Source organism: Leptonychotes weddellii, chromosome 4 (genome assembly GCF_054177405.1).
Source record: "Leptonychotes weddellii isolate Sample4059 chromosome 4, ASM5417740v2, whole genome shotgun sequence".
Taxonomy (NCBI): Eukaryota; Metazoa; Chordata; class Mammalia; order Carnivora; family Phocidae; genus Leptonychotes; species Leptonychotes weddellii.
In genome coordinates this window covers 117,554,987-117,579,780 of record NC_138372.1, presented here as the reverse complement: position 1 = coordinate 117,579,780, position 24,794 = coordinate 117,554,987, and the positions used below count along the sequence as shown (strand labels likewise).

At 38.0% G+C, this 24,794-nt stretch overlaps 1 protein-coding gene and 1 long non-coding RNA gene across 3 annotated transcripts in view; both read left to right on the top strand.

Moving 5' to 3' along the window:
* The first annotated feature begins 804 nt into the window (after positions 1 to 804).
* The window catches only part of UBE2W (ubiquitin conjugating enzyme E2 W), an 83,260-nt gene continuing 59,270 nt past the window's right edge, over positions 805 to 24,794 (top strand). For both annotated transcript variants that reach the window (XM_081816141.1, XM_081816140.1), the window contains exon 1: positions 805 to 921. In XM_081816141.1, coding sequence (XP_081672267.1) covers positions 820 to 921 — 102 coding nt within the window. In that variant the 5' untranslated portion in view covers positions 805 to 819. The remainder of the gene's footprint in view (positions 922 to 24,794) is intronic.
* Positions 9,768 to 13,092, top strand: LOC145720917 (uncharacterized). Its single transcript, XR_014144225.1, has 2 exons — positions 9,768 to 11,137; positions 11,230 to 13,092. It is a non-coding gene; the product is annotated as an uncharacterized LOC145720917 (long non-coding RNA).

The following is a 24,794-nucleotide window of genomic DNA, read 5'->3' as shown; positions in this document are numbered from 1 at the left end:
CCTAGATCGAACGACCGCAAAACTGCCATGAAACAGGCTGAAGAGAAGTCCAGATGTTATAGAAGGTGTTAAGTGTATACTACAAGATGCATTGTTACATTAAAAAAAAAATCACGTCTAGGGTCAAATCTCTAAACAAATGTGAATGCCATAACAACCATAACTGTTACTGACACCGGTGAAGTTTAAAACTGACAGGTTGGGGTAAAGGGTAGACAACAGCATACGAACGAAAGAAAAACTTCAAACATTTCTCTTCCCTTTCAGATAAGTTTCAGCTCTACAAATCTACCCTTGCCTTTAAAATATCAATGTATTGTTTTGCTCTCAATCCTCATCTCATTGTACAAAGAAATCTGTGTCTTTCTCTCCCAAATTAGGAATATGAGAAGCCTTCCAGACCGTAAAGATCAAAATGCAGCCCCACGGAAAGTGGTATCCGCCCGAAGGGTGTGAAAGTGGGCATGGTGGTGTGGAGAAGACATCCGAAAGGGAAAAAAAATCTTCAAACCATACACCTGTGGTTGGAAAAACAAAACAAAAAGAAAAACCCACGGGATTGGAGATCATCAAGATCTTACGGTATACAGAGAAAAAAACGACAACCGTGGCCAGGTCAGACCAGGAGCGGCGTTTCTTAGGCGACCGGAATAGCTAGGTGAGGTAGCGGCGGACGCCAGAGAATTGGATGTGACTGAGGGTACCAACAACGCCATTTACCGCGCTCCCGCCTGCCCCTCCCCCCCTAAGGCCCAGCGCGCCAGCCAATCCCCTCCCGCCGTCCCCTTCCCACCGGAGGCCCCGCCCCCGGCGCCCAGGATGCTGGGCCCCCGCGGCGTGACGCGAGCACGGCAGCTCCGCCCCCTGCGTCTCTGGCCTCGCCGGCCTTGGGGGGATGGTTCCATCATGGCGTCAATGCAGGTGAGAGGAGTTTGCAGCATCTGGGCGGGCGAGGGAGCCGCCGAGAAGACGCAAGCGTTTTGTCGGGGGCGGTGTCTGGGACTCTGGGGCACCCGGACGGGCTCGGGAGCGGTCCTGGTGGCCAGTCCTTTCCGAGCTTCAGGACGTTGGGGAGGGGTGAGAGGTGGCGAGAAGGGCGGGGGAGGGGGGTCCTCGGTCGGTCGAAGCGGACACCAGCCGGCCGGGAAGTTGGGGGATAAAGAGGCTAAGAGGAGGAAAGGGCGAAGTTTGGCGTTGACTCGGCGGCAGTGGTCTCGGAATCACCTCTTGCTTAATAGACGCTGGCCTGCCCGCCCGCCCCAGGGATGCCTTCTCCGCTGTCCCCGGCCGGGCGGAAACAGCTGCTCTCGCCGTGTCGCTGGGGCAAGGGCGGCCCTGAGAGGGGCTGAGTGTGGGGGAGCTGAAAGGCGTTCCGAGAGAGGGCGGCTGGCTGCAAAAGCTCTTCGCGGCCTCTACTCAGGCCTCCCACGCCCAGCTTCCCTGACTGCTCGGCCTCTCGGCTCTCCTTTCTTTGACTCTTAATCCTTTGCCCCGTGGGTACCTTTCTCTGTTAGTCTTCGCATTCTCCACGAACGCTGGTCTGGCAGCTCACTTTGTCGCTCTTCCCGAAGCTGCCCATGGCCCATCAACATCATTTGCCGCCTAATATGCCATCTTCCCGAGATCTGAGTCACCAGCCCCCTTATACCTCCGGGATAGCTCGCCCTCAAAAAAAATTTTTTTTCCTACGGTGCCCCACCCTTGTGGTCGCGGTAAGGCTACAGTCCTTTGCCCTTCTTCCCTAGATCTTTAGTGGAATCTTAGTTTGGTAGGAGGCGTTTATCTACCTGACTTAGCAGTTCAGGGTTTTCTGGCTTTCCAACTTAATATACTTCTTTTTCCCAAACCCAAGGAGTTTGAATTTTTTTTTCAGGCGAAGATGGCAACCACAACTGCAGTTTTGTAGAGATTGACTCTGCATTATCTATAGCTTGCATTTAATTTTACAGATGAAGACTTAGCTCTAATGAGAACATGTAGGAAGAGAAGGTAGAACTGTTGTTTGGAGTGGCAGCTGAGTGCTTTTTAGAGTTTTAACATCTTAAAGAGATCTACGTTTTTCTTAGAAGGATTTAGTGCATTTGTTTCTGGAAGAATGAGCAAGTCTTCCTATCCTCTCCACCCTACGTTTTTTCCCCTCATTTCTAGGCGAGAACAGTTTTTCTTCTCTTTTCTGCATCTTCCTCTTTTGCACACATATTTGCTTCACATTTACTTCTGTGCCTTTGTGTTACCTGTCCCCTTTCAGCCTGTTTTCCTTGCGATATTCTTTTTACCTTTGCTTCTTCCTCTGGACTTTCCTGCAGAATAGAAAAATGTCTAACTTTCCTACTTGAAGGGATGTCACAAAAACGGTGCAGGGAAAAAACAATTTGAGGAAACATACTTTACACTGGTCTCCCCAGAGACGTTAGAGAAGTTTCGTCATTTGAGCCCAAAAAAGGAACTGTGGAACAATAGTTGAATAGTAGATGTATAAGACTAAGATTATTTGTATTAAGATTAAAACTGTTTTAAGACTGAAAATTATCGTTAAAATCCACAATACTTGTGATTATATTTGACAAGAAAATACAGGGATAACTAATTAGCTGGTTAGATTCAGACTTCAAGGGTCTGAAAAAAGGCAGATTTGCGTTTTTAAGAGAAAAAAATGAGTACAGAACTGAGTCAGTACAGAACTGAATGTTGATAATCTTGAATTTTACATGGCTACTTAAGTAATGGAAAAAAAAAAACCTACTTGCCAGTGAAATACTGCATTTTTCTGTGTTCCAAGTATTACCTCTGACTGTCTTACCACCCTTTATTCCTTTGTGTCTTCTGATTAGAGGAATGGAAAACTGATGCTTCCTATTTTAATTAAAACTAAATCCTTTTTGTATTTTTGAAATATCTGATACAGGTTTTCTGGTAGAATCTTGAAAAATAATTTTAATGTAGATAAATCAAGCTTTTTGAAACACTTCTTTGTGGTTATTCTGTCTTTGGTGAACAAAATTTTTTCCTGACCATCTTAATAGCAAAATTTTGTTTTAAAGATTTTTATTTTTTTAAAGTAATCTCTACAACCAATGTGGGGCTCGAACTCAAAACCCCAAGATCAGGAGTTGCATGCTCTACCAACTGAACCAGCCAGCCACCCCTTAATAGCAAAATTGAACTCTTCAAAACAACTGAACTACATATAAAACTGCAACCAAATTACAAAATTTGTTTATTCACTCATAAATTATTTTTCAAGGGCCTACTGTGTCTGGTACTGATCAGGGTGCTGGAGATAGAGCAGTGAACAAAAAAGCAGACAAGGATTTCTGCTCTCATGGATATAATAGTCTAGTTGGGAGAGACAGATAAGAACCAAATACTTAAATTAATTGCATATTGTATTAGAAGGTGATAATGCTACGAAGAGAAAGCATGGAAGGGAGTTAGGAGATGGATATTTTGGGGATTTCAGTTGGCGTGCTTAGGAAAAAAGTATACTATACACAAATGCTGCTCTGACCACGTCCTTACCCAAAAAGTTTTCAGATTTCTTTATCTTACGCCAGGATATTATTGCTGCTGAGAAGATGACTTAAGCTGTAAGAAGAACTATTTTTAAAACATACAAATTATAGAAATGTAGTACAGGATTTGATTACTTGATAAAAAGGAAATAGTCTTCAGAATCAACATCAAGTAAGGGTAGACTTCGGCTTTTTCACTGGAGAGTATTTTGAAGTTGAGGTTTTAACTCCTTTAATGTATTCCCAACCTTTTCTCATTTGGTACACATAGAAAATAATTTTTGAATCACACACTAAGGTGGATGAAGTAAAACAGTGGGGATGAGTATCAGTATTCTGTCAACATCTGTAATGCTGGGGATGCTCTACTCTAATACTGCCAAAGTTGTTCTTCAATATATAGTTAAAGGTTGTGGTTTTCAAACTTATTTGAGCCTTTGAGATTTTCTTGTTTTTTTTTTTTCTTTTTTTCCCTACCATTTCTTCCTAGAAGGAAGTCGCAAATTACCAAGATAATGGTTAGATTATGTTTTAAGAAAGCGTTCTTAGAGAATGGTGGGCTTCTGACAATACTTAAAAATGGCAGGAGTTAAAGAAACATCTCCATTTAATTGTAATAGTTCTAGAGATGTTAAATAACTCTTGTAGATTTTCTGCTTGCTTTTTCCTCTCTTACCTAATGGGGGTCTTACACTATTAACTGTTGATTTGACTAGATGGAAGGAGGTTAAGATTTAGGAACAGATGGATTATGAATGCGTGCTTATTTTCTGATGACTGAAATAATGTTGTGTCATGTTATTCACGACTCTGCACTGCTTTTTACTCAAGTGTCTGGCTGTAGCGGTTGAGAGAGGTGGAATATGGGCTCTTACTGACATTTTTAGTAGTCACATTGCCTTGACAGACTCCGTGTGATTATTGTTTGATTATGTGAAGGGTTACAGCATAATCAAAAGTTAGAAAATTGACTCATCTTGGATCCTAAGGCTTATTGAATACTGGGAACTTGGGGAATGTATATGCCTAGAATTATAGTATCTGAGAAGGTTGACTGGGTACTCTGGCTAGGGATAGAGAGCTGTTGGGACAAGTCAAGGAAAGGGGTACCAGTATAGAATAGAATTGAAGGTATTTTGTTTGAATGATTAACCTGAACATAAGTGAAGTACACGTGAATAAAGGATAAAGCTAAGGTAATCTTCTTAACTTTCAAAGCAGTCAATGGTACTTTCTTTTAGCTGTTAATCAATTACTGCTTAATGAGATGCCTTCTATTTTTATACTGAAGTGTTTGGGTGTTTCATTTAACTTTTCAGGTCTCTTCCACTCCCCTGGGCCATAGATCTCATGAGAATAGGAAAAATACCTTTTCTTTGTCTCTTAAAGTCACCTAGGGAGTACAGTAAATGTTCAACACTTAACACTTCAAAAACCGTTTCTAATTAGCAAGTTCTGCATTAGTTTAATTCTATTTTAGAGAAGTCTTTTAAGCAATTCCATAATAGTAAGATTGAGTCCCTATAAAGGAATAATTTAAAGTTCATATTTTTATATATATATTCCCCCCCAAAATTGGCTTATTTTCCTGATTTATATGTTTGCCATAACCTTAACGGTTTTCAAAGTATTTTTCTGTTCTTTGGATTCCAACCTTGTAAAATGGGAAGTCAGATAATCTTATTTCATTTCAATAGAGACAGTGACTTTAGGTAAGTAATCATTTATTTGGAAAGCGACTTACCCAAAATTACATAGCAACTGAGTGCTGAAACTGTGATTGGAAACCAACCTCTGAAATCTGTTGATGCTATGAAGTTGTATGTAACTAACATGTTAACAAGTTTGGTGTTGTAGAGAAATCACTGGGATAATTACTTTTCAGTCAAGAAGTAAACATTTACTAGGGTAATATTTTATAGCTAAGATGAGAGAAAAATATTCCTTATATTTTATAATATAGTTATGCATACATTTTAAAAAGGATCTTTATGCATGTACTTGTGCACTGAGTAAAATTATGGCAAATCTTTACTGTTCAAAGATAGTCTTTATTATCAAGGAGAGTTTTAAAAGTAGAGGTGATCTGGCATCTTTCTGAAAATATAGTTCTGCATAGTGTTTATTTGAACTGAACATTTGTTACATGTTATTTCTTTGTATCACTGCTGTCTACATTAATTTTATCTACAAAATACTCGTTTGTGTTTGTGGAGTGTTTTTAATAATTCTTCATTTGATAGCCTTTTTTGTGAATGCAGGTTTTGGGTCACCAACAAATGGTGCATGCCTCTGAGTTATTTTATTCTGAGAAAAACTAATCTCATTCAGTAGGTCTTGTAAAAACTTCATCAGGAAAAAAAGCACAGGATCTGGAATCAAGACCTGGATTTAGGTTCTGTTTCACTAAATATCTATGTTGCCCAAAAATTAGGGTATTAAGTTGGTGGTTAAGACAAAAGTAAATTAATAGAGAGGTAAACATGTATAAAACTACCTTTTTTTTTTTTTTTTTAAGATTTTATCCATTTGACACAGAGAGACAGCGAGAGAGGGAGGGAACTCAAGCAGGGGGAGTGGGAGAGGGAGAAGCACGCTCTCCTCCGAGCAGGGAGCCCGATGCGGGGCTTGATCCCAGGACCCCGGGATCAAGACCTGAGCCGAAGGCAGACATTTAACGACTGAGCCACCCAGGTGCCCCTAAAACTACTTTTTTGACTTTTTTTCCCAAACCTGTTTTTTTTTTTTTTTTGTAGTTTTCCTCACATTGGTACATGGCAACTTTATCCATCCATTTGTTTAACCAGAAACCTTGGTTTCATCCCATCCCCTAGTGAAAACATTGGCAAATTCTATCGAGCTTTACCTTCAAAATATATTCAGAATCGAACTGTTTATCCTTTCTTCCGAATTACTCCGAGATGTAAATCATCGTCATCCCTCATCTGGATTATATCAACAGTTTCATAACTGGTTTCCTGCTTCTGCCCTTGTTCCCTTACTGTCTTTTCTCAGCGCATTATTTAGATTCTTTCAAAACAAAAGTCTGATGTCATTTCACTTGTATCGCTTCTGTGGCTTCCCTGTTTTATTCAGAATATACAGTTGACCCTTTAGTAATGCATGGTTAGTGGTGCTGACCCCTGAGCAGTCCAAAATACATACATAGCTTTTGACTTCCAAAAACTTAGCCATTTGGTGCCTGGGTGGCTCAGTTGGTTAAGTATCTGCCTTCAGCTCAGGTTAAGATCCCGGGGTCCTGGGATGATGGGTCCTGCATCTGGCTCTCCGCTCAGCGGAGAGTTGTTCAGCGGAGAGTCATCTTCTCCCTCTGACCCTCCCCCCTCTCGTGCTCTCTCACTCTCTCACAAACACACACTCTCTCAAATAAAATCTTAAAAAAAAAAAAAACTTGGGCGCCTGGGTGGCTCAGATGGTTAGGCGTCTGCCTTCGGCTCAGGTCATGATCCCAGGGTCCTGGGATCGAATCCCACATCGGGCTCCCTGCTCCTTGGGAGCCTGCTTCTCCCTCTGCCTCTCTCTCTCTCTCTGTCTCTCATGAATAAATAAATAAAATCTTAAAAAAAAAAAAATTAAAAAAAAAAAAACTTAACCACCAATAGCCTACTGTTAGTTGGAAGCCTTACTGATAACATAGTTAACATATTTTGAATGTTATATGCAGTATATACTATATTCTTATAATAAAGTAAGCTAGAGAAAAAAGTTAAGAACATCATAAGGAAGAGAAAATGTATTTATAGTATTTATATAAAAAAAAATGCACATGTAAGTAGACCTGTGCATTTCAAATCCATGTTCAAGGGTCACCTGTAATCCAGAGTCCCTGTTAAGGCATAGAAGGCTTTAACTGTGTTATCTCATTCCTCTCCCCCCCCACCCCCCACCCCCTAACCTGCTCACTTAATCTATACACTCCTTGCTATTTCTACCTCTGGGCCTTTGTCCTTACTTCCCCTGCTTGGAGTCTTCATCTATCTGGATGGCTCACTTCCTTTATTCTCTCAGATCTTTGTTCAAATGTTGTTACTTAGAGAATCCTTCCTTGACCCCCAATGTAAAATAGCTCTTCCATCCCTGCCACTTATAATTCCCCTTACCCTGCTAAATTTTTAATAGCCCTGACATTATTAATTTATTTACTATTTCTCCTGAACACAACTCAGTACCTGGCATGTATAGGCCCTCAGTAAATGTTGAAGGAATAAATGAGCACAGCTTCTGGATTCAGATAAACTTGGTTTGAATTCTAGCTTTGCCACTTAATAGCTGTGTAACCCTATTACACAGCTTATTTAAAAGTAGAGGTGATTTGGCATCTTCCTAAAAATATTTTTATACAATATTTAAATATAGAATATTTTATAGAAACAGAACCCTATTACACAACCCTATTCTTTAACCCAGGGTGTAAAATAGGGATAATAAAACAATCATATGGGGTAAAATTGCAGATCACTTCATGTCATGGATCTTTATAGTTTTAGTGAGTTATAATGCTCTAAGCCTGTTATTTTGAACTACCCCTATCAGATACTTAAAAAAAAAAAAAATTGTCGGGGCATCTGGGTGGCTCAGTCGGTTAAACATCTGCCTTTTTTTGGCTCAGGTCATGATCCCAGGGTCCTGGGATTGAGTTCCCTTGTATTATTTCACTTGTATCGCTTCTGTGGCTTCCCTGTTTTATTCAGAATATACAGTTGACCCTTTAGTAATGCATGGTTAGTGGTGCTGACCCCTGAGCAGTCCAAAATACATACATAGCTTTTGACTTCCAAAAACTTAGCCATTTGGTGCCTGGGTGGCTCAGTTGGTTAAGTATCTGCCTTCAGCTCAGGTTAAGATCCCGGGGTCCTGGGATGATGGGTCCTGCATCTGGCTCCCTGCTCCACTGGGAATCTGCTTCTCTCTCTGCCCTTCCTTTCACTTGTTCTCTCAATTTCTCTCTAATAAATAAATAAAAATCTTTAAAAAAAGATTGATTCCTCTCCTGTATTGGCTTTCAGTGGAAAAGAAGCAGATTTCCTATATGATCCTGTGTCATATGAGATGTCTCCTATTTCCACACTATAGGAAGGAGAGAGGAAGGTTTTTTTTTTTTTTTTTTAAAGATTTTATTTGAGAGAGCATGAGAAAGCATGAAGTGGGGGGAGGGAGAGGGGACAAGCAGACTCCCCACTGAGCAGGGAGCCTGTTGTGGGGCTGAATCCCAGGACCATGGGATCATGACCTGAGCTGAAGGCAGACCCTTACCGGACTAAGCCACCCAGGCACCTTGGAAGTATGGTTTCTAATTAGCATGTATGCTTGACTAATTCTCAAATACTGAAGAGGATTAGCGAAGTAGTATTTTGAATCTTCTATATCAGTTTTAAATGGCACATTCAGTTTTTTCTTTAATTGAAATATAATTCATATGCCATAAAACTTGCCATTTTTATTAAAGTGTACAGTTCAGTGGTTTTTAATATATTTACAACCATCATCACTATCTAATTCCAGAACATTTTCATCATCCCAGAGGAAACCCTTTACCTGTTGGAGTCACTCCCATTCCTTGACCATGCCCCACAGAATTCACTGATCTGTTTTCTCTGTTGGTTTGCCTATTCTGGGTATTTCATATAAATGGAATCATACAATATGTGGTCTTTCATAACTGGCTTCTTACCATAATGTTTTTGAGGTTCGTTGTGTTGTAGCTTTTATCAGTACTTAATTCCTTTTTATGGCTATGAGTTCATTTTATGGTTATCTATCTACAGTTTATTCATCAATCGATTGACATTTGGGTGGTTTCCTGTTTCCATTCATCAGTTAATTGGCAGTGTATCGTTTCTACTTTCTGAATAATGCCGCTATGAATATTCATGTACATGTTTTTATTTGGGCATGTTTTAATTTGTCTTAAGTGTATACCTAGTGGCGGAATTGCTGGGTCATTTGGTAACTCTGTGTTTTACTTTCTATGGAACTGCCAAACATTTCCATGAGAGCTGCAGTATTTTACATTTTACATTCCCACCAGCAGTGTGGAAAGGTTCGTTTCTACACATTTTGGCCAATATTTGTTGTCCTTTTTTTTATTATTATAGCTCTCCTAGTGGATGGGAAGTGATATCTCCTTGTGGTTTTGATTTGCATTTCCCTAATGACTAAGGATGTTGAGCATCTTGCATTTATTGGTAAATTTCTTGAAGAAATGTCTATTCAAATCCTTTGCCCATTTAAAAGTTGAAGTTGTCTTTTGAGTTGTAATCGAGTTTTTTGTGTATTCTGAATACAAGCCCCTTATTAGATAAATGATTTGCAAACATTTTCTCCTGTGAGTTGTTTGCACATTCTTGATGGTGTCCTTGAAAGCACAAAAATTTTTAATTTTGTTGAAGTCCAATTTATCTGTTTTTTTTTCATCTGTCATTTATGCTTTTGGTGTCATATCTAAGAAATCATTATCTAATCCAAGGTCATAAAGCTTTACACTTTATTACAGCTCTGTATTTTTCTGAGATTGTTACAGCTTTAGCTCTTACATTTGGGCTTTTGATTCGTTTTGATTAACTTATGTATGAGGCATATTTAGTTTTATAGCATTAATATAGCAGCTTGTTGTGTTTTTTGTTTTGTTTTTTTTTCTTTTTGAATTTGCATAGGCCCAAGCTGAGAGCTCATTAGATTTGATAGTATCCTGCTGGATTCAAGTTATTTTTCTAGGTTGAGTGGAACTGTTAAGCTGTTTTTCAGATAAGAATTTATATTGTAGCCTTCTACTAAGAAATGTGATTGTGATCGTAATAAACTATTACTGAGAATACTTACTCATCTATCAGCTTTTATAGTAATTAAAATTGGCATACCAACTTCAGTTTTTAGACTTAAAAAGCTTTGAGCCATAGGGCATTTTTAGAGGTCATCTAGTTCAACCATCATACTTTTTCTTTAAGTCATTGCTGCATTTTGTGATTAGAGGTAGTTGGTAACATATGATTTGTTTACTTTTGTACTACATGAAGATATATTGAGCAAATTGAGTATATAGTTTTTTTTTTTAAATATAGATTTGGTGAGGAAAATTGTCACATTCTTAGGAAATCCAATTTAGGGATTCTAGTGGAGAAAATTACATAGGTGAGCATATTGGTGTCATCTTAGTTCTTGAGGTTGCTTAGTGTAAACCCTCATAGAATTCATTGTAACAATTAGTTTGAGCTACCTTGATTTGATACTTCTACCTTGATTTGGTACTTCAGTATTCATGGATTCTGTATCTGTGAATCTGCCTGCTCGTATAATTTATTTGTAAGCCTAAAATCAACCCTCATTGTGCTTTTGTGGTGATTTGCACACATGTGCAGAGCTGTGAAAAATTGGAGTAGCTAGATGTGCATGTTCCCAAGTGCGGTCAAACAAGACAACACTCTGCCTTGATTTAGCTGTCATGCTGTAAACAGGTGTCCTTTTCTCAGTCTATTAGTGCCACGTTTTTTGCATTTTGGTGCTTTTGGGGATTTCACTGTTTAAAATGGCCTCCAAGCAAAGAATTATAGTGCTGTCTAGTGTTCCTAATAGCAAGAAGACTGTAATGTACCTTATGTAGAAAATATGTGTGTTAGATAACCTTTGTTCAGGCATGTGCTGTTAGCCTTGGGTTCGACGTTAGTGAATCAACAACATATATTAAGGAGTCTTTAAACAGACACACGAAAACCTAGGTTATTAATTGGTTGAATGTGGCCCGAGGATGCAGAAACATACCTCTGTATTTCCCTTAGGAACAATTGTTCAGTATTTGCTAATTTAGTATTTGCTGTCACTTAATAGTCTATAACATAACTACTGTAAATAATGAGAATTGGCTGTATTTTGATTTAAATTTCAGTCTGCCTCAGGGTGCCTGGATGGCTCAGTTGGTTATACGTCCCACTCTAGAGTTCGGCTTAGGTCATGATCTCAGGGTTGTGAGGTTAAGCCCTGCATAGGGCTCTGCACTGGCCATGGAGCCTGCTCAAGATTCTCTCTCCTTCTGCACCCTCCCCCCCGCCCCTAAGAAAATAAGTAAATTTCAGTCTGCTTTTGATTTGAAATGTGTTGAAACCAAGTTAAAACTGGTTTAAAATATAATGTCCTTGCTACCTCCAGGTTTTTTGTTTGCTTTTTCCCCCATTTTATACTGTAGATCAGTACTTTCTCCTTGTTTTTTTTGAGTTACCCATACAATTCGAGTGAGTGGTTTTCCACTTTGGCATTGTATTGAAATCACCTGGGGAGCTTTTAGAGGAAAAAAACTATCCCCCGAGACTGATTTTAATTGGTCTGGCATGCATCTTGGGTATTGGAATTTTTCTCAGCTCCTGGATAATTCTTTTTGTTTTGTTTTTAAGATTTTATTTATTATTTACTTGAGAGAGAGAGAGAGCACATGCGGAGCGAGCCAGTTGGGGGGGCGAGGAGCCGAGGGAGTGGGGGACAAGCAGATTCCATGCTGAGCACAGAGCCTGATGGGGGCTTAATCCCTGCACCCTGAGATCATGACCTGAGCCAAAATCAAGAGCTGGACAGTTAACCCTCTGAGCCACCCAGGTACCCTACAGCCTAAGTGGAGAACTGATCTTCACTATAGTGGAGGAACTTAGGTGTGCAAATGATGTAAATTGGATATGATGTAATACATCTCCATGGACCAGATTTAGAGTTTAGGAGATAGTAGACATTTCAAAGTTGATACCTCTGGAGAGAACTTTAAGAACCAAATTTGAGCCTGAAAATGTTTATATGTATTCCGAGCTAGCTATATCCATTTCCTGTACATATCAGAACAAATGTTGACAGCTTTATCATTTTTAGTGAATTCTCTTGTTTGGTGGCTATTTTATACACAAAGTTCTGCTATGAGTTCTTCTGTGGAAGAGGATTAGTGAACAAAATACATTATGTGGCTGCTGTGTGGTCCTCTAGGCTGTTATGAGTTGAGTGATTGTTCAATGCCAATTGTGTACCTAGACAAACTTAGAAATTTTATGTCATGAATCTTTGGAGTTGAATTTGACTAGTTACAATCTCAAGTTGTTTTGTTGTTGTTTTAAATAATCTTAGGAGCCCTGTATTAAAATGAGTAACCCTTGGAATATTAGTCTTGTTTTTAGTCTTGCTAGCCCTTGCATCGCCCATCCTAAGGCCTATACTGAACTTTTTATCAGTCCATTAAAATCCCTGAGAGTCAAGGTTGTTTAGGATTCTGGGAGCTGGATTTATCTCCCCTCCCCTTTGGTTGAAGTGACATTACTGCAAACATGTAGATTCTGTTGTACCCTTACTTGCTAGGAAAACTTAGCAGTTCTTTTTAGTCACTTTTTTTTTTTTTTGAGATGGAGGGAGAGAAAATCCCAGCTGACTTGCTGCCTAGGGCAGAGCCCAACTCAGGCTTGATCTCACAACCCTGAAATCAAGACTTTGATGCTCAACTGACTGAGCCTCCCAGGCGCCCTACTTTTCAGTCACCTTTATATCAGACTTCCATTTTGAATTCTGGGTAGTTTGGTAGCTCCCCATCTTATTGTTTCTGGGATTAAAAAAAAAAAAACCTTTCTAGCAAGTTATTTAGTTAGCCCTTTTGCTTTTATACCTGACATCATGAATCCACCAAACTTAGTCTCAGTCCTCATAGTTATACATACTTTTTCTTAACTCAGAGCACTTTTTACCTCTTTTATAGTATTTTTCATTTCTGCCTTGTATATATTGTAAAGGTACTTTGTCTTTATTAGGTTTTAACACAGAGCAGTACACTAGAGGTGGTAAGCACTCAGATGTTTTCTGAGTATTCTATTTACTTAAATAGAACAGAAACTTAAATGCTTTTTTTTCAAAATAGGTCAGAAGTGATATGAAAACATTGATTTCTTGCTGTATGTCTTATTTCTTTGATGTCTATCTTTTGCTTCAGCTTCTGTCCTGCCTGGTCCCATTATAGAAACTAAAGAATTGAGTTGAATGGGAGAAAGTATACAGAATTTAAAATCGGTGTAAATTTCCTGTTAATTATATGCATCTCTTTCAATTTGATTAATATTTTGTTGGTAATGCTTTCACTTTGGAGAGACCTTTATGAACTCAGTGAAAATCTATTTTTTTCTCATTAGACTTCCAATCCACACCCTTGTCTTTTTTTTTTAAAGATTTTATTTATTTATTTGTCAGAGAGAGAGCGAGAGCACAAGCAAGAGGAACTGTAGGCAGAGGGAGAAGCAGGCTCCGCGCTGAGCAAGGAGTCTGATGCTGGGCTCGATCCCAGGACCCTGGGATCATGACCTGAGCTGAAGGCAGACACTTAACTGATGAGCCGCCAGGCGTCCCTCCACACCCTTGTCTTGACAGCAGATAATCTTAGATCTTGCGTCATTGATACTAAAATTATGTGATTGCTTTCTTCCTGAACCCAAATATGTTGTGTCTCAGGATACTTCTCATATCTGAAATTGTATTATTTTTCCAGATGTTTTATTCTTTGGGTGTGTCTGGGTGTGGTTTGGGTATAGCCAGTTTGTGTGTGCTTATAGAGGTGAAGGTGTGAGGTTGTTTAGGGTGGGCGTGTTTTGGTATAGGAAGTTTGTGATTAGTTCCTTTACATGTTGCAGAGGATAGAACATCTGTTGATGTCTAAAATGCAGACTGGTTTCTGATAAGCCTTTTCATCTTTAAACATAGTTAAAGCTTTTGCATAGTGACAGAGCTTTACTTCAGATTCTTCCAATTTAAAGTGTATGGAAGAAATCGGTCAGTTTAGAATACTACTACCAAAAACAAAACAAAAAACCAACACAAAAATCAACTCTGAATGATAGAGAAGTCTGGCTGAATCCTGGCAAGCCTGTAGTTTTCAGAAGTTTGTGTTGACAATGATAGAAGTACCAGAGAAAGCTAAGGTAGTTAATGGTGATGGCTTGGAAAGGATTATCCGTGATTCTAAACAGCAAAAGTGATGCGAATAGGTACTGCTTCTCTCTCTTTTTTCAGCACCTATTCTAAAATTACATTTTTGTACCTGCTTTTGACAGAAAGCAGATTTTTTAATTTAAAATATGTTGTTAATGTTTTTTATTATCTTATTTTACATTCATAAAGTAGCAAAAAAATAAGATAAAATTCAGCTCTAGTTTTGTAACTGAAAAAAAATTAAAGGTAAATTGATAATTTCCTAAACATAGGTTGCCAAAATTGATTATATAAATCAATCATTTATACTTTTCGTATTTCTTATTATTAGGATGAAACAGTGTAAATACATTTTATATTCTCTTTATTATTCAAATAGACTGTTTTGTGTTACTCTCCGGAAAAAAACGAGTTGTTGTTTTATTTGTGTGTGTGTGCGTGTGTGTTTTAAGTACTTCACACCCATGGTGGCCTTGAACTCAACGACCCTGAGATCAAGAGTCTCGTGCTCTTCCAAGCTGAGCCAGCCAGATGCCCCCAAGTTGTTTTAATCAAAATCTCAATGGCCTTGTATTTCCAGAAAGTTTACATACTAATGTTACAGAAGTTGTTGACTTCTTTTTTTTTTTTTAAAAGATTTTATTTATTTATTTGAGAGAGAGAATGAGACAGAGAGAGAGAGCACGAGATGGGGGAGGGTCAGAGGGAGAAGCAGACTCCCTGCCGAGCAGGGAGCCCAATGCAGGACTCGATCCAGGGACTCCAGGATCATGACCTGAGCCGAAGGCAGTCGCTTAACAAACTGAGCCACCCAGGGGCCCCGGAGAAGTTGTTGACTTCTGAGTTTGCGTGGAGTAAAAGAAGCATGCTAAAGATAGATAGTCTTAGAATCTCAGAGTTACATTGTGGCTATTTTTGACAACTGAGGCTCAACTATGTATAAATTTATAAGCAAAAATTGTTATTTTTACAGCATTCTGGGTGCTTGGCTGTCTCAGTCAGTGGAGTGTGCAGCTCTTGATCTTGGGGTTGTGAGTTCATTGGGTGTAGAGATTACTTAAAAATCTCCCCCCCCGCCCAGATTTATTTATTTTTTTAGAGAGGGATGGGTGGCTGGGGGAGAGGGGCAAAGGTAGAAGGAGGGAGAGAATCTTAAGCAGGCTCTACACCCAGCACAGTGCCCGACGTAGGGCTCAATCTTACAACCCTGAGATCATGACCTGAGCTGAAATCAAGAGTGGGACGCTTAACTGACTGAGCCACCCAGTTGCCCCTAAAATAAAATCTTTTTTTCCCCTAAAGATGACTTAGAAATTTGAACTTGATCTTTATTAAAATAGTAGCTTTTTGTAACATTAATGTCTTTAATAAAACATAAATTGAAACTTATGAAAAAAAGAACTACTTTTATTTTGATCATTTCTGTATATGTACACATATATGAGATACTCCGTCATCTACTTTAAGCATGGTCTTAAGCACATTGCCATATTCTTTGTGTTAAAAATCTTCCTGTAAGAATTAAAAGTCATTTTTATTTTCTTTCCTTTTTTTCTTTTTTGATTCTTATTTGCTAAAGTTAATGAGTCTAATCTTGTAAAAGTTTCTATCTGCCATTGTCAAGAGAAATAATTGGAATAAATCCCTAAAATCACAGGATAGCATAACTGAGCATGCTGAGGAAGAAAGCAAACAATTGTGTACCTTCAGTGTAATAAAAAAGTTGCACAAACTGTCTTTTCATTAAATGGGTATTTGGGGGGCGCCTGGGTGGCTCAGTTGGTTAAGCGACTGCCTTCGGCTCAGGTCATGATCCTGGAGTCCCTGGATCGAGCCCCGCATCAGGCTCCCTGCTCAGCAGGGAGTCTGCTTCTCCCTCTGACCCTCTTCCCTCTTGTGCTGTCTCTCATTCTCTCTCTCAAATAAGTAAAATCTTTAAAAAAAAAACCCAAAATAAATGGGTATTTGGGTTTGACAAAGTAACTAACCTGGAATCTTAAGGTTAGTAGTTCACTTTATGATTTTATTCCTGCTGATGGAAATCTTTGTAAATAGTGCTTAGAAAGGCATCATACTTTGTGGATGTTTAAATGGGTAAAGGGTAACAAGGGGAGGAAGAAAAATGGTTTATACTGAGTAGCTTTTTCCCCTCAATACTATTTTTAATTAAAAATGGAAATTTACTTGCTTTAGATAAGATAAAAGGTACTGATAACATGAATTATGAACCTGTTTGGTTTCATAGTAGTGATTTGTTCATTTGGTTAACTAAAAACGTTTGTACTAAAAACAGCTCTTTATACAGTAGTTGCCTCTTTATCTGCATTTTCGCTTCTTTGGTCCAGAAGCAGACAGTCCTCCTTTTCACATATTGATCCTCCTTCTGACATATCTTCATTAGAAGGTCAATAATACTTTAATGCTGGGTCACAATGCTACATTGTTCTTCTCACTTCATCTCATCATGTAGGCAATTTATCATCTCACATCATCACAAGGAGGGTGAGTTCAGTATAATAAGGTATTTTGAGAGAGAGAGAGACAACATTCACATAACTTTTATTGCAGTGTATTGTTATAGTTGCTGTATTTTATTACTAGTTATTGTTGTTAATCTCTTACTGTGCTTAATTTATAAATTAAACTTTATCATCGGTGTGTATGTATAGGAAAAAACAGTATATATCAGTACTGTCTGTGGTTTCAGACATCACAAGGGGTCTTGTAATGTATCCTCCTCAGATAAGGGGGGACTGCTGTATTTAGTTTTGGGGAACGTTTTAAACCATTGTGGTTATGTAGAGATATGGATATATAGAAGTTACACTGTGTTCACATTAGATGAACATATTATAATATCATAGAGAATTTACAAGGTAATATAGAGAAGTGCTTAAAACTTTAATGAGAATATATACATCACTGTAAAACTACAGAAAACTAATTGTAGGTAAATATGATTGAATCAGACTGAACAGTCTAGAGAAAGCTGCACGTAGCTTTAATTTGTGAAAACAAGTAGAATAACCTGGGTTCTGGGACTTTTAAATTAAAAGGAAATTTAGAGATCATTTAATCTAACTTTTTTTTAATGAAAAAAAATGGGCCCAAAGGTGAGGTAACTTAACTTGGCTAGGTTTATGGTACTTAAGGTGTACTGTAATTTGCGAAATGTCCTCCCTAACTTAAGTATTTGGAATTCATACTTTTTAGATAATTCTACTTGACAGAAAAGAAATGGTCTCAAAGAAATTGTCTTTATTATCAATTTTATCTGTCCAAGATGAGTTCCATTACAATAGATTTTATGTTCCCTGGAAAATGTTGAGCTCAGGATGGTAAAAATCGCAATAAGAATGCAATACATTTTTAAAAATACATGTATTAGAAGAATTTCTAACAGTTATGTTCAGTAAATTACAAATCATCGGATGTCTGTTCCTTTGGGATTAAATCTATAAGAAGGAAGGATCTCTCCAACTAAGATCCATCAAATTTGCAGCTTAAAAAGAATCTTCTAAAATCTTATTAGTCATAAAACTTAAAAGGTAAAGGCCCTGAAAGCTGTCTTTTGGTATAGAGAGTTGTGTCCGTGTTTGTTCTGACATCAGTCTCATTAGTCATATTTCTGTTTCCATTTTCTTTCCCCTTATAAGCTAAGCTTTCATGTGCACTGCACCCCCTCCACCTTCAATTTTAAATTATTCTTTAGAATAAGTTTTCAAGAATAGTGTTACTAAGTCTGATAGAATTCAGTGTTTTCTAGCTCTTGAAATACTTGATGGCAGTGAATTTAAAGTCGTAGGGAAGAAGCTCACCAAAAATGGTAGACAATTACTTTGCTTTAGGGGTACCTACAAAAAGAGGGACCAGTAAGTAAGACATAAGAAGTATAGCAGAAATAGGAATGGAGCCAAGTTTTGTATAACAGAATCAAAGGAGGTAAAGCTTTTCACACGGAAGATTATAAGTAATGAGTGATAAGTCACCAAAATAAGAATCCCATGCCCGACGTGGGGCTTGAATTCATGACCCTGAGATCAAGAGTCATATGCTCTACCAACTGAACCAGCCAGGCACGCTGAGCCCCAGTAGATTTAATAAGCAAGTGGCATTGAACCTTGAGGCTTTGAGGGGTTGAAGCTTAAGTGAATTTTTAGAGGGGAAATAAAGGCAGTGAATGTTGGCTGAGTTCAAGGAGTTGGGACAGAGAAAGGAAAGGAGGAAATGGATAGAGATAGACGATAAAGGATGACTTTTTGCTTTTTTTTTTTTTTAAAGATTTTTATTTATTTGTTTAACACAGAGAGAGCACAGTAGGCAGAGCAGCAGACAGAGGGAGAGGGAGAAGCAGGCTCTCCGCCGAGCAGGGAGCCCAATGTGGGGCTCGATCCCAGGACCCTGGGATCATGACCTGAGCCGAAGGCAGCCGCTTAACGACTGAGCCACCCAGGCGCCCCAACTTTTTGCTTATTTTAAAGCTAGGAGAGATCCAGTTGTTGACCAAAGGGAAGGGGTTATGGAATGGGAAAGAGTGAAGTTACTAGAAGTCAAAATATTAATTATAAGAACAAGATCCTGGATGACTTGATAAGGTCCAGAGAGAGAGGGATGGGAAGATTTTGAAGGGAAGAGAATCTCCTTTGGGAATTAAGTAAGGGACCAGAGATTGACTATAGGGAGAGTGGGATTTTTTTTTCCCCCTTTTAGTTGTCTAAAAATTTGGTAGTTTGCATTCTTTGCATGTTTCGTATTTTTTGCTAAGAGGAAGCTTTCCATTAATAAATTTTAGAGAACATTTGGGGCTAATTTTATAGATTGCAGCTGAGAGAAAAGCTGGTTTGTTATTTAAACACACTTCCCCAAAGCAAAAGAAGCTGATGCATGTTTTTATTTGCTCTTTAATAAAGTTGGTTAGGGAAAACTCATAATTTTAGCATAGTCATCTTTATTTCTTTTTATTTACCATCTTATTTTTTTCTTTATTGCCATCTTTGAATTTTCATGCTACTTTAGTGTGTTTATTTTGAACTTTAAACTTTTCTCTGTCAAATAAATAAAATCTTTAAAAAAATAATAATAAACTTTTCAAAATAATGTTTTATCTGTTGTAAGATCTCATTCTATCCTGTTAATAGTCTGAGGTAGATATTTAATTATGCAGAAATTAAGATAAAGATGATTATTCAAAGTTACATATGTACCTGGAAAGCAGGTATTGATTTTTTTCAATTAAATATATCTTTTACAGCATATTCTAACTTATACTCTTAAGGTTTGTGCTTTGCTTACATTTTGAACAAATAAGTGACAGATCCTATTATCCTAAACCCTAATTCTTGTTTCTTAATGATAGATCTGCAGTTTGAATTGTAGGTCAAACCAAACTTTCCACTCTTTGAGGACAGTATTATCGGTCATTTTATTCAGCATGTTTATTTAAGGCTTGATGTGTGCCAAAACCTGGCTATAATGTGCTTTTTCCACTACACAGCATGTTTCATGCTTTATGACATTTTATTTTCCTGAGTAACTTCTTTATTAACACTTACCAAAGTCAGTGAAGGTAGCCCAGCCTGGCAAATCTGGAAGGTAAAAAATTTTGAACTCTACCTCTACAGTGGGGAAAAAACCCAAATTTAAATATTCTTCCAAAGTTAAGACCTCATCTCAATGAGGCTTAATGCTGATGACAGCTTTTCATCTACAGCAAGAAATGTAGTGATTGAGGAGATAAAGTAGACTCAGAACTGTATTTTACTTCATTTGGAGTCAGTGTTTCTGGGTAACTTAAGTATTTTGTTTGGAGTGGTAATTTTCAAAACACCAGATAGATAACTTCTGAACTAGCTTGAGAAATTCAGGTTTGATTCTGGGGTTGTAAACTTATTGCCTCCTGAATGAAGCCAAGGTGGATTATATAAAGTATGTGTGATACATACATTGGGTTCATGATAGAGATCATACCCAGCCTAAAGAGCCTCATTTAAAAGGAACAGCTATGCTTCAGCTCTGGTTGATTAACTTGTTTTCATCTGTCGCTCTTAATGTTCACAAAAAGCTTGAATTCTACGGGTTCAAAACTGAATTTAATCTCAGCTGCCTCCAGCCTCACATAGACAAAGATCAGCTATCCCTGCCTGTTTCTCTTACTGTATTTCTTTCAGATTAATAGCACCACCATCCATCCAAACTAACATCTTCTAGTCATTCTCATTTCTTCTCTTTCTTCCTCCTCCCATCTAGTTACCACTAAATCCAGTCCATTCTGCATCCTAATTATTTAGTCCTTTGATTGCTGTGGTTGTTCGCTAGTTATGTCCCAACTCTTTTCTAGTAGTTTTCAGTCTGACTTCCTGGCCTTCATTCTGTCTTAATTTCTCCAGTACATCTGCCAAACCATTGTTAGAGTTACTCTTTTTTAATAGGAAAAGCCTCCTATCTGCCCCTTCTAGTTGTACCTCATTACTCTTCCTCTGAGTAAATTTCTTCTCTGGTTTTTATTGCCAATTTTTCTTTGTAGATTTACCTTTTTTTTTTTTTCAAGATTTTATTTTTTTACTTGACAGAAACACAGAGGGAGAGGGAACACAAGCTGGGGGAGTGGGAGAGGGAGAAGCAGGCTTCCCATGGAGCAGGGAGCCCGATGTGGGGCTCGATCCCAGGACCCTGGGATCATGACCTTAGCTGAAGGCAGACACTTAACGACTGAGCCACTCAGGCGCCCTGATTTACTTTTTTTTTTTTTTTTAAAGTATATATGTATTTATTTATTCTAGAGAGTGAGAGGGGCAGAGAGAAAGGGAGAGAATCCCAAGCAGATTCCACAGGAAGTACAGAGTGGTAGTGGCTCAATCTCCTGACCCATGAGATATGACCTGAGTCCAAACCAAGAGTCAGTTGCTTAGACTGACTGCACCATCCAGGTGCCCCCCTTGTAGGTTTACTTTAAACAGTATATTGTTTTGCTTTTTTGAAGATTAAATAAATGAAATCATACTCTGAGTTTTTCTGACTTTGATGTTTAATCCATTTTGATGATGTGTAGTACATTTTTAAGGTTAAGTAGTATTCTATGTTATAAAGTCTATCATTATTTTACTCCTATTAGGAACAGTGCTGCTTTAAATATACCTCTTTCCTGGTGCACATGTGCATGGTTTTCTTTAAGGTATATATCTAAGAGTGGACTTGATGGGTTGTACCATGTCTTTGTTCGGTTTTACCAAATGTCAGAAGTGGTTAAATCAGTTTATGTTTTTGCTGGTAGTACAGGAGTCCCAGTGATACCACATATTCTTGTCTGAGTTAATTTTTGTAGGTGGTATCTCATTGTGGTTCTATTTTACATTTCCTTGATTAATAGGTCAAATACTATTTGTTTATGGACCATTTGTGTTTCCTCTTGTATGAAATGCCTGTTGATTGTTTTTGATTCATTTGTCCTTTATTGATTTACAGTTCTTTTGTATGGCTAAATTCTTTTCCCAGTTGCAGATTTGTTTTTTCACTTTCATGGTATCTTGATGAACCCCAAAGAAAATTTGTCAGTGTTTTCCTTTTGTTCTTACTAAGAAATCCTTTTCTACTCTGACTGAGCTCATGAAATTTACCTAAATTTTGTCCTAAAATGTTGTCTTCCAAAAAGTCTTATGGTTTAACCTTTCACATGTAAGTCTTTTAATTCTTACGGTTTGAGGCAGGAATATTATTTATTTATTTATTTACTTACTTACTTACGTACTTACGTACTTACTTACATACTTACTTCCTACCCGATTTGTCTCAGTCCCATTTACTAAGAGCTTTTCCTGTTTGGTCACCAATCAAATTTCCAAATAGTATAGGTCGGCTTCTGTGCTCTCTCTCTCCTGTCCCATTTGGTCTATATATGTCCATATTTCACAGTTTACGATGAAATCTTGATACCCACTAGGGTTAGTCCTGCCATCTTGCAAGTCTAGATGTCTTTTCTTAAGCCAGATATTAAAAGAAATTTGCAAAAATGTAAAATAATGCTATTCTTAATAGTTTTTGTATCAGAAATAGTTATTTTCATAAAATACTTGTATGTTATTAAGCAGTGTTTATTTTTATTTATAAATGAATTAACAGACTAAAATTTCACAGTTCAAATTTCTAATACAGTAAGTATCAATATGTGTATTTGCCACAGATTAGCAAAAGCTCTTTGGGGTACTAAAAAATTTGTTTAAGTATAAAAGGCTTCTAAAACCAAAAAGTTTAAGAGCCATTGCTCTAAACATTTAAAACTATAATTTAGTTTATGTTAAGTACACTTTTAGCTATATTCCACAGGGAGTACAGAGTGGTGGTGGCTCAATCTCCTGACCCATGAGATATGACCTGAGTCCAAACCAAGAGTCAGTTGCTTAGACTGACTGCACCATCCAGGTGCCCCCCTTGTAGGTTTACTTTAAACAGTATATTGTTTTGCTTTTTTGAAGATTAAATAAATGAAATCATACTCTGAATTTTTCTGACTTTGATGTTTAATCCATTTTGATGATGTGTAGGTTTTATAGGTAATATTTTGATGATAATTTCTGAATATATTTGGTCTCTACTATGATTTCGTCTTTGATCATTGAATTGTTTAAAAGTATGTTTTAAAGGGGCGCCTGGGTGGCTCAGATGGTTAAGCGTCTGCCTTCGGCTCAGGTCATGATCCCGGGGTCCTGGGATCGAGCCCCACATCGGGCTCCTGGCTCAGCGGGGAGCCTGCTTCTCCCTCTCTCTCTGCCTCTCCCACTGCTCATGCTCTCTCTCTCTCTGTGTCTCTGTGTCTCAAATGAATAAATAAAATCTTTAAAAAAAATAAAATAAAATAAAAGTATGTTTTAAAATTTCCAAGTGTAGGGATGCCTGGGTGGCTCAGTTGGTTAAGCGTCTGCTTTTGGCTTAGGTCATGGTCCCAGGGTCCTGGAATCGAGTCCCGCTTCAGGCTCCTTACTCAGCAGGGAGCCTGCTTCTCCCTCTGCCTGCCGCTCTCCCTGCTTGTGCTCTCTCTCTCTCTAATAAATAAAATATTAAAATTTCCAAGTGTATATATTTTCTCTTAGTTCTTTTTGCTATTTCTAACGTAACTGCATTGTCAGAGGATGTGATTTGTGTCATACAGTTCTTGGAAACTTGTGAAGTAGATTTTATGGCTTAACAGTGGTCATTTCTTATAAATGTTTTATAAATGCTTGAAAAACTTTTCTTCTCTAGTTATTAGTGGCAGTGTTTTTAAAATGCTCTATTGATCAGTGAACAGATAGGAAAATAATAACTGCTCTAGATATTTTAAGGCAGAGATTTAATGCAGGTAATTGGTTACAAGGGTGTGGTTAGGACTAGAACCACAAAAGGGAGGGGAGAGTGTTTGAGAAGAACAAAAAGGAGGTTTGTTTTCAAAAGATCTGGGAGTTGTACTACTTAATGGCTGGAACCAAAGAGCTTGCACTTGTTGCTGAGCGGCTGGAGCTACTCAGAAAGTTACTGCTATTGGTAGAAACCCACTACCTGCCCTTGACTTCAATAGGAGACACCTTCAGCAGGAGGCATTATCAGAACCAGGGGATGGGGAATGGCATTTTTTCTTAAAAAATTTTTTTTTCCCACTGCTTCCTGTTGGCAGAACCTACAAGGGAGTCTCAAAAGTAGTTTGCAGGCTTTTTTGTCTGATTGATTTGTCCATTACTTTGAGATATATTAATAAAATTTCCTGTTATTAAGGTAGATTAATTTCCTTTGCTTATCTGTTTTTGAGGCTGAGTTGGGTATATACAAGTTCTGTGCTTTTGGTGAATTGAACCTTTTATCACTGTCTAGATTTCTTCTTTATCTCTGTTAGTATTTTTGGCCTTAAAGTTGGTTTTAATTGATACTAGTAAACTATGTCCACTTTCTTGTGGCCTGGTATCCTTTTTTGTCCTTTGCCTTTGAATCTTCCTGTGCTTTTATGTTTTAGTTAGATCTTTTAAAAACCTCATATCTATATATATTCACCATCTATTTAAGTTTCTTTACCTTTTAAAGAACTTGATCTATTTTTTTTTTTTTTAAAGATTTTATTTATTTTTTTGACAGAGAGAGACATAGCAAGAGCAGGAACACAAGCAGGGGGAGTGGGAGAGGGAGAAGCAGGCTTCCCGCAAAGCAGGGAGCCCGATGTGGGACTCGATCCCAGGACCCTGGGATCATGACCTGAGCCGAAGGCAGACGCTTAACGACTGAGCCACCCAGGCGCCCCTTGATCTAATTTTTTTAATAGTAACTGATATCGTGGAATTTATTTCATTTTGTATGCTTTTCATTTGGCCT